The 14,559-nt window shown below is 44.2% G+C and overlaps 1 protein-coding gene across 1 annotated transcript in view; it reads left to right on the forward strand.

Annotated features, from left to right (window-relative positions):
- The first annotated feature begins 340 nt into the window (after positions 1 to 340).
- SEMA3G (semaphorin 3G) overlaps positions 341 to 14,559 on the forward strand; it is a 78,874-nt gene continuing 64,655 nt past the window's right edge. The window contains exon 1 of the mRNA XM_033140661.1: positions 341 to 921. Within this exon, the coding sequence (XP_032996552.1) occupies positions 804 to 921 (118 nt within the window). The 5' untranslated portion in view covers positions 341 to 803. The remainder of the gene's footprint in view (positions 922 to 14,559) is intronic.

Here is a 14,559-nt window from a genome sequence, read left to right on the forward strand (position 1 = left end):
AGCAGGTAACTGGGGCAGTCCAAATGGACACATCTGGCAGCAAGGAGAACCTGAGAGACACTGCTGGACTGTGTCCATTTGGCTACAGTGGGGAATCAATATATTTATTTTTCAGATGGGGGAACTGGGTGTGGGTGTGGGGAGTGCATTCTTTGGGATGGAAAAACTGTTGCAGGCATGGAGAGGGGGGGTGTAGTAGGGAAATATTACAGGACGACTAGATCCCCAAACCCAATTCCAAGGATCAACTCCATCCCCCTTTCGTGAGAATGGACAGGAGTCAGTCAGCGTGGAGTTACAGCAGGGAGTCATTTAACTCGGCGGTTGCTTTCCCGTCTCAGCGGAAGGAGAGAGTGGGCAGCACTGAGGAGAAATGTAACACATGCACAAACACACCCACACCCTGAAGGGTGGCTCGCTCGGTGGGGCAGCTTAGTCGCCTCAGGCGCGTGCGGCTGGCGGGAAGTCCTTGAAGGCGGGCCGCGCCTCCCTCCCGCGTCCTTTCCCCGCCTCAGCTCTCTGGGGTCTCCGGCGATCGCCTTGCTGAGAAGCTGGGTGGAGCCCTGCCTGTATAAAACTTTTGCTGGAGACGCGCGGCCGGCTCCAACTCCTGAGGGCGCGTCGCGCTCGTTTAGTGTAGAGGGAGAAAGCGCGCGCTGCGGGAGCCGCCACTTGTAGCAGGCCGGCGGCGGCGCACTGAGGGGCGTCCCTGTCACGACGGGAGAAGCGGGGTCAGGGTGGCAACCCCTCTGAGCTGACGGGAAGAAGCGGCTGCCTCCCTGCGAGAGGCAAAGCGAGGGACCATGAAAGGTGGATACATTTTGGCTGGCCTGGCGACTTGGTGGTGGCTCATCTGGAACCCCTTTGCCAGCTGCGGTGCCACGAAGGGCAGCGTGCCCCGACTTCGCCTCTCATCTAAAGGTAAGCTTATGATTATCACCTCACTCAGTAGTAAGCATTCCCCCCCCCCTTAAAACAAATCATATTTGATGGCTGATGCCTGCCTTCTTTTCTTATTTAGCATCCAAATAATCTTTGGAGGTGGGACTTTAATGTTCCAATTTTACAGATGAGCAATGGAGGCTGAGAAAGTGCGGCTCTAGTGAGTGGTATCCATGGGCCAGGCAGTCGAGGGAAGAGTTAGGTTTTGAACCCTGGTTTTCTGAAGAAAGCCAAGTCTGCCTCCACACCTGAAGCTTCTGTGTGTACATTATGGGCGCTTTCAGAAAACCTGTTTCATTCATAGTTATTTGTTTGCAGGGGAATCAGGCAACATTAGCAGTTTTAAGGAGCATTCATTCTGAAATGTTTGTGGGGAGGTTAGAAGATGTTGTATCATACCTGAAAATAATGGCAGTCTGGAAGCACTGTGTGTATGTGTGTGTATACCGTGTTTCCGGTTTAAGTCGGTTAACAATGAGAATGTGAATACACAACCTTGGCCAGTATCTTTATGCAGCCCTGCTCTCTGGGAGTATCTTTATGCTGTGTGTTGGTCCTTCACCTGTACCACAATAAGTACAGGAGAGGCTTAGACAACATTTTATCCTCTAGAACATGCTAACAGCTCTCTCTGTGTGTCTCAGTAGTTCAGGCTGGGATGGTCCCATGTGCACTTTTTTGTTTGCTGGGTACCTTATTGACTCCCAGTTGCCACATGGAGATTCTTTGGACCGAGTTCCACATTCTTCAGAGAGGTGGCGGATGATAGAATCCATTAAAGAGCTTTGATCATGACTTATTTCCTGAGTTGAGTAAGAGAAGGTGTAAGAACAGGGGTGGCAGGTGAGGGATCTTGGCATTGGGTGGGAAGCAATGCGTGGCTGCGTTGTCGAAGTGTGCAAGTGTCCTAGGGATCAAGAATAGGAAGGTTGTGAGAATGAAATAATATAGGTGGTCGTGGAAAAATGAGGGCAAAGTTGCATACATGTCAACATCTGTATTTTCTCCTCTGTGTGCTATCTCTTGCTGTGTTTGTAGCACACATTTGAACAGATCATTTCCAGGAACACTCATTTATGAAATGCAGCGCATATAACGCATGCCAAATGTACACGAAAATCCAGCAGAACTGCCAACTGAATAGGAAGGAAAAACCAGCCAGCTTTGGTCTTGTGCCCTTAACAGCAGCTTCTTGTGCAGAAATCAACAGGTGAAGCTTTTTACAAGATGATGATGAACATTATCACTCGATAATAACTGCATAAAGTAGTTATTGCTAAAGGCACAGCTGCAGGGATCAGTTAAACAATTGGAAACTCCACTGAATTCACCTGAGCAAGCCTAGGTGTGAAATTTGCTGTTGATTTTTATTTGGCCTCTCTGCCCCTTTTCACTATCAAAGGCTGCTATAATCACTTCCAGTATTGGAGGCAATATGCTGAATATGAATTACAGGAGCAGAGAGTGCTGTTGTGCTCATGTCCAGCTTGTGGGGTTCCCATAAGCACCAGGTAGGCCACTGTGGAAGCAGAATGGTGCCTGAGATCAGGCTTTATCCTGATCCAGCAGGGCTTTTCATATGTTCACTTTGCCAAAGCACATTAGGCAGTTGACTATGTATTGGTGTACAGTATTTATTAGAAGTTCGAAACATTTTCTGATGTTATTGTGTGGCTTGCTTTTCTCTCTCTCCCATTCATTTTGTGTTCTTTTTTTCTTCTGTGTGATTTTTTAAAAGAACTTTTTAGGTGTGTTGTTTTATGTTTATGTTTTATTGCTTTTACTGATTGAGATGTTTTGCTTTTAAATGTTGTAAGCCACCTTGAAGGGAGCTCACCTAAAAGATTGGGTATAATTTTTTTTTAATGAAATGAGATGAAAATAATAATATATGGTCTCCCCAAGTAGCAACCTGCCGTACCACTCTTACAGAACATTAAATGTAGCAGGTTAAAAAAACTATGGATTGTAGCCAGCTAAGTTGTTCTGTTAGCACAATGTATTTTGTTTGCACAGCAGGACTTTTTCTCTCTCTCTCTCTCCTCCCTCTTTTGTCTCCCCCAAATCCTGTTCTGGGTGTTCCCTCAATCCCCCAAAGCATATTTGGAGGGGGGAGCAGGAAGATGAGAATGAGAAGAAGTCCTATTGCTCAGGCAGAATTCTTTTTGCTTATGCAGCAATGGGGAACCTATGGGCCAACTTATCACATGATGCCATTATAATGCAGGCTGCTTTGACAGGTGGGCCAAACTGGATCCCTTGATGGCCAAGGTTGGCCCATGTGCCTGAGGTTTCTTACACTGTGCTAATGGGATGGCTCTGCTGGATACAGCCTGATGGTTCCGTTACTCCATCTAGCCCAGGGGTCAGCAACCTTTTTCAGCTTTGGGCCGGACCACCATCCCTCAGACCCTTTGGTGGGCAGGACTATATTTTGAAAAAAATAAATGAATGAATTCCTTTGCGGCCCCCCCCCCCCCAAATAAAACGGAGATGCATTTTAAATAAAAGCACACATTCTACTCAGGTATAAACACCAGGCAGGCCCCACAAATAACCCAGAGAAGCAATTTAAATAAAAGGACTCGTTCTACTCATGTGAAAACACGCTGATTCCCAGACCGTCCACGGGCAGGATTAAGAAGGTGATTGGATTTGGAAAACTGATAGAGGATAGATAATGAATTCAACAGGGGGGGACCTGAGGAAGTCACCTTGAAAATGAACTTGAGGAAAGGAAGAATATCTGGCCTACAGAAATGGGCCAGGCCTAAGCAATGATATTGAGTATGTTAAAACAAAATAGAAAATTCTTTCCAGTAGCACCTTAGAGACCAACTGAGTTTGTTCTTGGTATGAGCTTTCGTGTGCATGCACACTTCTTCAGATTCGTGTGCATGCACACGAAAGCTCATACCAAGAACAAACTCAGTTGGTCTCTAAGGTGCTACTGGAAAGAATTTTCTATTTTGTTTCGACTATGGCAGACCAACACAGCTACCCACCTGTAATTGAGTATGTTAATTATTGTTAAATGCGAAATGCTTATTGTCTTTCCCGGTGAGAGAGGGGAGTGAAAACTTTCTTCCCCCAGTGAGAGGGGGGGGGGAGGATGAAAATTTAATGATATTGTAAAGTGCTTAAAATTGTTAAAATCAATTTAAAATCAATTTTAAAAATTTTTTGGGGGAAAGAAGGCGATTGGGCTGCATCTGGCCCACGGGCCTTAGGTTGCCCACCCCTGATCTAGCCAGTGCCTGCATTGACTTGCAATGCCTCTTCAAGGTCTCAGCCAGGAAACAGCCCTGCTCTCTGGGAGCCTTCTGAACTGGAGATGCCAGGGTCCTTTTATGCAAAACATGCACTCTGCTGCTGAGCCCCCCCCCCCCCCGTGTTCCCAGGAGAAAGTTGTAACGACCATAGCCTGTTTTGTTTCAGCTGTCAAGGCTCTGTTTTCTTTAGCCAGCTTGGGGGCACGATGATCATATCTCAGAGCAGGTAGCATGAATGAGAGCAAGGGAAGATGCTCCAGGTGTTCCATGTGCTTGTAAAGTTGCCCGAGCTGTCTAAACCAGGGCTAGCGCTTCCAAGATACAGACTGAGTTGTTTCCTGTTGCTCTCACTCTTATGGACTGGGGTGATTCTGGTTGAATCTGTCAGGTCTGCAGAGCTTGAACTAGTAAGCTTAGGAGTGGCTAAAGCACATACATATTTGGAATGCCTGCTCTGCAAATGTCAATTCTGTTTCCTCAGCAGTGCAATGCTTTAGTGCTATATGGACTAGGGTCGATTGCATGTTAGAAATACACTCCCCACCTAGCCATTCACTTGCCATCTCTAATCCCCCAAAAGGTTGGTTACTGTCAGATCCACAGTGAACTACTGGATCCAATTCAAGTGTAAGCGCACACAGCCATAAAAAGTACCTAAAATAGTGTCCCATCCTGTGTCAACTATCTTGCACGCTACAACCAATGTGGGATGCCCTGTAGGTGCTGCAACTGCTGGATACCTCTCAGTTGGCAATTGATCTATGTCAAGGCCTTCTCTGTAGTGGTTACTCATTTGTGGAATGCATTGCCCTCCCTGATGAGGTGCATCTGTCTGCATCTTAAAGTTCAAGAGAACTTAAAAAACCCACTTGCTTACTGAGGCATTTGATGGCTAAAATACACCGTTCCTGGAGACCCTGAGATTATTAACTGGGAGGATATATGATTGTTCTCAGGTGTTTTAAATGTCTTTAATTTGTAAACAATTGTATTGAAGCCCTGCTGATGTATTTTGTTGCATTACAAAGATGTGTACAAATGTGACAGGAAGGCTGGCAACGTTACCGCTGCCATGTGGGAATCTCTTTCAGAAGAACACAGTGCCTGAAGACAGGTTGTGCATCCATAGCAGTGGCCAGAGGAGGAATGACTGCTGGGAGGAATGCAGAGAGAAGGAGCACCTTGGTGCATGTGCAGCAACACAACCTGACACCTTAATCTGCCCCAGCTACAACGAAACATGTCTCTCACATACCAGTCTCTACAGCCACATGAGGTGCTGTAACCTTCCAACAGTTTGATTTCACCTCCGAAGATGCACTCCTCCATCGCCTCCCAAGACAGACAGCTGCTAACTTTGCAGCTCCTGGACAGGAATTCCTAGTGTTTCCTGACACCAGAAGCTTAGCAATGTTTTCACAAGAAAGAGGAAAACCCAAAGGCTTGAGAACTGTAGTTTGGACATCCCATATCACAAAGTCACTCAGTGTCAATATTATGGTTGGGAACCAAATGAGTCTCTCTTGAGAATGGAGACCTTTGTGTGAGAAGATGGGTAGGAAGAAAGTACAAAATGCAAGAATCAGAGACATACATTTGGATTTGCATCTTAGCCAGAAGGTTTTTCCTTTCTGCATTTATTTTGTTGGCTGGCTCCTATGGAAGCCAGGGGTCAAATCCACATTTGATTCTCATTGGAATATGCATAGAGGCCCATGCTTGTGGGTAGTTTTGGAGTACAGCATCTCATTGAGGTACAGTATTGATGAAATGGCAGCTGCACATACTTAGACATGCAATTTTTCTTTCTGACTGGATATTCATTGCTTCAAGATCCAACTGCATGCAATATGAGAGACTGTGGTCAGCAAGCAAAGTCTCCTTAGCCTCAAATAGGCTAAAGGAAATGGAGGAAATTCTGCCTTTAGGAGCAGCTGGGGGAATGCAGGAAACACAAAACAGAAGAGTTGGGCTTGTGCTGCCTTAGATTGAATACTCATGCAGATTTTCACCAGAGGCAGATGCGGTACTGGCTGAAGCCCAGACTGATGTATCTAATGATCTGAGAGCCTCAGGACTGGAAATGGTAAAGACTCTGAATCCTCAGTTGAGTTATTCTCTAAGTACTTTGTAGTCATGGACACTTGCCTCATCATAGAAGGGAAGTAAAATGAATCATGCTAAAAAATAATGCAAGCATTCAATTTCCGACAGTTTTTGGTTTTCTAAACTCCCTTGTCAGACAGTATCCATCTACCATAGGGGGTGTTGTAAAACAAGGAAAATATAAATCTGAAAGTGTTCAAGCAGCTCCAAGCTAGGAGAGATTGTTTGAGAACAGTCCGCATCTTGAACTGTTTGAAAAAAATAAACCAATCTAAATTTGATGTTTAAAAATAGCTCCTCTTTCAACACCTCTCCAACAGTTGTCATAGTTGAATACCTATAATTTATATTGCAGCTTATGAATGCTTGCAGAAACAATAATAGGTGCTATTACTGAAAACTGGACCGCAAATTATTTCAGCGATAATCAAGGCACTTGGACTAATGCCTAAAAATGTGAATGAGTAGCTCAAGATAACAATGGGCACAGAATTCCAGAGGGGCAGCCATGTTTACCTGTTAACAGCAAACACACATCACACACACAAGTCTTTTGTTTAAGGTGCCACTAAGCTTATTAATAGGTAAGCAACACAACTGCAGGCTTGTACCCACAAACTGGGCTGTTAGGGCCTGTGAGAATTCCAAGGAGGGGAGATTCCACAGCAAATAACAGAACCCACAAATATCCTGGTCTTGATTCTTGGCTGGCATTTGTTGAAAACTGGATAAAATTAAAAGCTTTTTAGGGTATGAATAGGCCATGTCTGCACCTCCCTTAGCTTCTGGAATAGGAAACAGAGGAGGCAGCCGCAAGATACACATCAGAATGCAGGAATGGTGTGGCATAGGGAGAATCCTGCTCCCCTCCCCTTCATTCCACTGTGGACCCCATGTCCAAATGGCATTGTGCCCATCTGATATCTAGATCTGTGCAGATCTTAAAAAAGGAAATGTACCACTTTGGAGAAAGCAAAATTGTTCCAGCCCTTCAAAATATTCTACGTTTGTTTTTTGTTTTTTCAAGCCAAGTATTCAACTAAAGACTAATTCAAACATTACTTCAGTGGTATAGTTGGCAGCTGCCATTGTGGATCTTTCTGTGTGGCTACAGTAGATTCAAAAGTTACCATAATTCATGGAGCCCAATCCAAAATATTTTCATGTTGACATCTAGCATGATTTCCCTCTATATTCAGTCTTCTGTTTCAGGGAGAGGAACAGTAATAACCATTAGAGATATTTTATAGAATAGCATGTGGCCTGCTCTAACCAACTGCTTTTCTCTAAAATGCAAGGCTTGGCTCACTAAAGGAACAAAAGAGTATGTTTTAAGGCTTCTCTTCAAAATCCATTCTGAGTAAAATAACTTATGTTTATTAGGAAAACACCATAGAGATACAGCTGAATGAAAACATTCAACATATTAACATATGCCTATTCAGCACTTTTACTGATTGTTAACAATAATCACTGTGGCAAACTCTGGAGATAAGCCATTTTTGGCTTACAACAATGGGAGCAAGGTAATGTGACCGGGTGTTTTAAAACTTTGATGCTCCCTGTCAGTAACACTTAAGAGGCCAGTGATTCTCTTCTGTGTTGTAGTGTTTTCTAATATCCAGCAGCAAGATTTCTTAATAACGTGAAAGGAAAAGCTTTGACCACTTAGCCCTTAACCAGAGGATCAAAGTAAGTCTGAGGCACGTTGTAAACAAAACTGGAATTTTATTTATGCACACTCAATGAGGGTTGAAGCTTTGTGGTTACTCTTCTAAGGCACAGCATTTTGTTTCAGTCAGAATCACCTTACAGAAGAAATTAAGAACCTTACTTAAAATGCCTACTTTAAACTTGTGTCTCCTAGAATGACCATTTGATCTACGAAGGTGGCCAAACCACCCCAGCCCCTTCTAGAATCTTTTCCTACCCTTGAGGGAAATCATTTGGTTTGTCCTGCCCAGCAAGCCCTCACCCACCAAGGTAATTCCCTAGCCCAAACATCTTCCAAGCCTTGCCCAAGTTCTATCATTTAACTCTCTACCCCTCCCTGTTTGGTTGACATTCCACCCAGCCCTGATTGGCCTCTAGGTCTCTAGGATGATGACCCAAGGTGTGCCCACCACAATTCAAGGGTCGCCAAACATTTTGGCCTGGGGGGGGGAATCTAAGAAACTATTGTGGGCACCTCAGAATTCCCATTTTGCAAAATAAAAACTGGTGATGCTCAACAGTGCCCCAAAAGCAAAACACTGATGTCCCCACCAAAGAAAGCAGAACAAAGAGAAAAGTAGATAACATCCCTCCAACCAGCCACCCCCATTTAAATTGGAGGAGGCCGGGCTCATGGTGTTTTTAGTCCTGGGGTAGCCAGTGTGGTGCTCTACAGACATTTTGGACTACAGTGCCCATCAGCCCCAGCCAGCATGGACAATGACCAAAGGTGATGGGAGGTGAAGAGGCAAAGAAATGCAAGCTATGAGCATAGGTGAAAGCGCTGCTTACTGGTGGTGGTGGTGGTGGAGGATGGTGTCACATGAATAAGAAGCAAACCTGTATGTGAAGGACATGTTAAAGCTCTGGGTTTTGGTGGCATCTTCTTGAAATGTATCTGGGCACTTCTGATCTTTTTAAGGTGCAAACTTACATGCTTAATTTCAAATATAACAGCTAACAACTTGAGTTAGACCCAAGGCTGAGACGAGAATTCTGAAGCCATGGTAATTCACCATGGAGAGAGGGACATGTGGAGGGGGCAAGATGTACAAAGTAGAAAGCATATCCCAGAGGTCTCTGGGTCACTTTTTTTTTCATTTCAAGTGCTGGACTGGTGTTGAGCAAGGTTAAAATGGTGCATGCACAACAGATTTTAGATCAGTCCTCTGCAAGGGTTACATGTATATCTGTTTCATTGCAAAGGCTATTGTCTTCTAGAGTTTTTATAAAGCATGTCTGTGTATTAAAAGAGAAACCTGTGTAGCTTATTTCCTTTATCACACACTCATTGATCGATTGCTGGATGGCCCTCTGGTTTCTGGAAATAAGTCTAAAGTTTCATGGAACCATAAACATCAAGAATATCCAGTCAAGCTGTGCATGAATTGGAGGGTGTTGGGCTTCTAGCACAAATTCACCTGAGTGCCCAGCATTGCCTCCAGCACCACACAAGCAGCAACTTCCTCCTCTCTGTCCCTCATGCACACTCAAAATCTCCCCTGTGGTATCCCCCAACTCTCTGGAGCAGATTTTGAGGGTGCTGGGGGAAAGGGAGGAATGGAAAGTTCCAATGTGGAAGTCTGTTGCACAAGTGGAACAGCAGCACTGAGTACAGTCTTGAATCTCTCCAGTGCTATCCTGTGGGGAGGCTTGTGCCAGACCCCACACTGAGCAGGAGGATGTTGAGTGGCTGTGTTTGGAGATGGTGCTGCATGGACCACTGTTTATCACATCTCACATTCAAGAAGACCTTTCCATTTTTCCTTGTTGCAAAAGAGCAAGACCAAAACATCCTCGTCATCCTGCCTTGACACAGTGAAGTGTCTTGCTCACCCCTCACCCTCTCAGTTTCCTTTCCCTTGTAGTTTATTTTTAAACAGGTCATCCTTTCATGCTGTAGTTTATTTGTTGAGTAAAAAGACTCTCACGGTCAGGCTTGCAGCTCACTCCCAGCCCTAATTCGCCTGAAAGTGACACAGCAGATCTTGTGGGAGAGTGTCCAGGGTTTGCAAGTGTAGTCAGTGCCCAGATTTCTTTTAGCTAAGCAACATGAGCCTTCACCATAGCAACATATATGTTCTTGAGATAGCTTTAGAAATAACCTTTATTCTGATTGTGGGGCTTGAAAGTTTATTTCACTATCTGAGGTTGGTCTAGTGTAAAGTAAAATGTGATGTGTTCTTTGGGAAAGGACACAGAGAAAGTTGAACAAATGATTTCTTTTTAAAGGCTTACAGTTTGCAAATAGATTGTTTCATCTAAGGAGCTGACTCATTTTTGTCACACATTTGAGGTGGCCCATCCCTACTGCAAAATATAATTCCATGTTTACATTTTACTCTTGTCTTTGGGAGCACACAGTGCACAAAAGTCGTGCTCACACAGCAGTGATAGAGGGAGAGAATCAGGTGTGTGCCTTGGGAATAGTGCAAAAGAGCCACCAGCTGCAATGCAGGAGGCAGCCTGAGAGTAAGAGAAGCGGCAGAAAGTAGAGAATTGGCTTAGGAGTTCTGTATTGGAAGGCTGAGCTTGGATGGTGTAAGGAGGGATAATAAAATCCTCAAAGAGCAAGAGCTGGCTGTGTGACAATCCAGAGAGGTGCCAAGTGAGGCAAGTGTGTCAACAGCCAGGATTAACTGGAAAGAGGCAGAATCCTGCCCCGCCCTTTGGAGTTCTTGTGAGTATTTCTGGATGTTATTTTCCACTTCCTGAGACCAGCTGCATCACATAGTTTCCTTCACAGTGTGTAGGTACACACAAGGAAGTAGTAAGCTTACTCTGATAAGAACAGTTACCTTTGCAGGGTGGGTACTCCTTGATGTTTGTTTTGCACATGAGAGACACCAAGGCTACAGGCTTGTTTGGGAAAACTCTGCCATTTGAGGGGGTTCCTCTTTTAAGTGAAAACCAGCTAAGCAGTCCTTGCTGTATATGCAACAGAAGGTTGAGTCTTTTCAAAAGCAAATTTCACAAGTTGGATCTGGACCAAAACCTTAGAGAGCCACCAAAGAGAAAGTGCTGCTGCGTATCTTATAATTGGTACTCTGCAAATAAAATACGCGTATTATTACATGCTTATCTTGCCCTTCTGCCAAGGAGCTGGGATGCACATTTAGAGCTAAGTTACCCCAGGTGATGTGATCTGCACCTGTGTGTAGCACCTCCTGGTCAGCTATCACTTCAGCCACTGCTTTCCTTGTGCAGTTTCCCCAGAGGCATTTTTATTTATATTTATTTCACATTTAAAATTGATGCCAGAGCATCCATTGCTAAATTGCTTACTAAGGACATGCTGAGTTCTTAGGAGCTGCTAAGATAGACCTTACTTTCTTCACTGACTGTTTTAGGATAGCCTTCCCCAACTTTGTGCCTTCCAGTTCTTTGAACTCCAACTCACAACAGCCAATGCAATTTGGAGACGTAGTTAAAGCATCTGGAGGACAGCAGGATGGAGAAAGTTGCTCTTGGGTTCTGTTCTGTAAAGCCACTCGCAGCCAGTTGCTGTCCAGAGCCAATTTTCTCTTGTTTGAAAAGTTCCCAGGCCATGCAGATTCCAGGCTTTGCAACATTTTAAGCATTTAATGAGGAGGGCAAGCTAGGATTATGCTTCGAGTGCCTACAATTCCACACTATTCTTTTATTGAACTTTTACCCTGCAAGAATTTCCGAGGGCGGGGGGTGCAGGCCGGTGCAATCCTTCCAGTGTGGGCAAGGCAATCAAAATGGCTATCTCCCCCCCCATTGGAGACTGAAATATGCTTCACGGCTGGTTGTGAATGGTCTTCTGATAAAGAATCTTAAGGCCCATTGACACTTATCTGGTGTGCAGGGAAACAGCTGTTTGGGGCAGGGGCTGCTGAGGCTTTTGCAGTGGAAAAGGAGAGGTGAATAGGATATTCATTTGCTTTTGCCAGACATGGGAAAAAAAATTAGAAAAGGGATTTTGAAAATTTCACCCAGACTCTGGAAGTAACAATTTTTCTTCTCTATATAGGACTTATTCACCTTAAATGGTTTTTATTGATATATTAAACAAGTGACAGTCTATTAGTTAACTCAGTTCTGTTAGTTAACTCTGGACCACGCAGGAGTCAAGCAGCCCAAGCCCTTATATTCATGACATGAGAAGCTGCTGCCAGCTTGTCATCAAGTCCAGTTTCATTCATTGCTGTTGTTGCTGGTATGTGTCTGTCTCAAGAGACAATGGAGTGCGCCTCCGGGTGTGAAGTCAAATTGCAGTGTTAGCAGCACCGAAGTGGCTTCCCCTGGTGCGCAAGCCGGGATTGTGTGTATGGAGGTTCTGGGCTGCCTAGACGACAAGACTCCCCTCTTAGCCTTGTTGATGTGGTTCAAAAGAAAACAGAGCAATGTAATATGAAAGCACCATGCAACCAATTTAGGGATACATTGCCACCATACTGCAAAAAAAATGTCCCTGGTTTATAAGTTCCCCTCAATGTTTCTGTTTCATGTGTTCTCTGCAGTGGCCAATAGACAAATGTTCTTTACATTATAAGTCCTAGTTTAGGCCTTGCAGGGACTTCCACATTTGAGCAATTGATAGCCTTGCTGCCACCAGCATGGATGTAAAAAAACAACAACTTTCATTTAAAATTTTCCACTTATTTCTTTCATTGAGAAGGACGCCAAGTGAGGTGTGAAATCCATTGATTCATGCATTATTTTAGGTATTCCTTAATGTACTACTCCCCAGAATATATGGATATCTGGGCAGCCCCACAAAAGATGGTGATCTGTCTCTCTGTGTCTATATCCCTTCCAACATAATAGAGCAATCCCAGATGTTATATGGGAAAGCTGAACCAGTGTTCTATACCAGCTGTGTATAACTGTATAATTGTATTTCCCGTAATATAGGAAGGTATAAATTAGGCTGGTTTAGTTGACCCAATCTTCTTCCATTGCAATTCATCAATATTTGGGCCCAAATCTGATTCCCAAATTCATTTCAGTCCACATAGAGTACCCATCAATTTTCCAACTAACCCATTATACATTTTTGATTTTACAGATAGGAATAGATGATAATATTAGCTTTTCAAACTACATAAACATCCTGCAGGAATGCAGTTTTATGTTGGGAATCTAGTAAAGGTAAAGGTACCCCTAACCATTAGGTCCAGTCGTGGACGACTCTGGGGTTGCGGCACTCATCTTGCTCTATAGGTTGAGGGAGCCGGCGTACAGCTTCCAGGTCATGCGGCCAGCATGACTAAGCCACTTCTGGCAAACCAGAGCAGCACACAGACACGCCGTGTACAGTGGTACCTATTTATCTACTTGCACTTTGACGTGCTTTCGAACTGCTAGGTGGGCAGGAGCTGGGACCGAGCAACGGGAGCTCACCCCGTTGTGGGGATTCGAACCGCCGACCTTCTGATCGGCAAGCCCTAGGCTCTGTGGTTTAGACCACAGCGCCACCCGCGTCCCGTTGGGAATCTAGTAGCAAATGACAAAACTGGTGAACTTGTACCCATTCTCATCCAGGCCCCTATGTCTATTATAAGTTGTTCTTCTGGTCCTGTTTTTCCATTCTTGAAAAAGCCTTTTCAAGCCAAAAATAGCTGTTAGCTTTCCACAATACTATACCCTTTCTTAGGTTCTCATATTTCACTACAGGGTGATATATCAATGGGAGCTGCAATGAACGCACCAGAGAGGAAGATTTCTGCCAACCCATCCACACTTGGAAGGCACTTCTAGTAAAAGGGTTCTGCATGTGTTTTATTGAGAAAACCACGAATCTAAAGAAGCCTTGCACCCAGATTATCTTCCCACCCAGCATGGTTGCTTCCAAATTGATCCAATATTTGTTGGCTTTGGGAAATTGATTTATTTTAGAATAATATGTAAAAAAAAGGTATAATTAATTGCTCCTGGTCATAGGTAAGGCTACTCTCCCCCTGTTGTGTACAGATTTATTTATTTTTTGTGCTTGTCCTGTTTCTTCCATAGCACATTAGCCAAAAGCTTTGAATTTCAATTTCCTGCCTCATAAAATATCTGGTTAAGGGCTATTAATGATTCAGCCATTTTATGTGCCTCCGGAGCCACAAGTTCCTTTCTCTTGGATGCCAATATTTTATTGGACCCCCATATTTTTGTATTAGTGGTTGGATTTATACATTTTAAAGCTCTTTCACTGGAAAAAAGTGCTGTGTAGTTTGCACTTGGAAGTTTTGACTCAGGATGCTCTTTCTGTAGACTCAGCTGAAAAGAACAGGGCAAGCAGGGCATACTCTCTTCGTTCGATGGGACGTGACAGTGTACATCATGGGTTAATAGCAGCACCTGCACATCACAATCAACAACTTGACTCAGAACTTCATGGACTGCAAGTACTCTGCTTTTCTGGTTGTTGGTTTTAATTTTGTGCCACCAAGGATGATGCTCTCATTTCCCTAAGAGACACAACTGTGTACCTGGACAGCATATTTGTATCTATTTAAAAGATTCTTGTACCGCTCTTCAGCGGAGCTACCAAGCCCTCTGACAGATGGGG

The sequence above is a fragment of the Lacerta agilis genome, chromosome 2 (assembly GCF_009819535.1).
Source record: "Lacerta agilis isolate rLacAgi1 chromosome 2, rLacAgi1.pri, whole genome shotgun sequence".
Classification (NCBI taxonomy): domain Eukaryota; kingdom Metazoa; phylum Chordata; class Lepidosauria; order Squamata; family Lacertidae; genus Lacerta; species Lacerta agilis.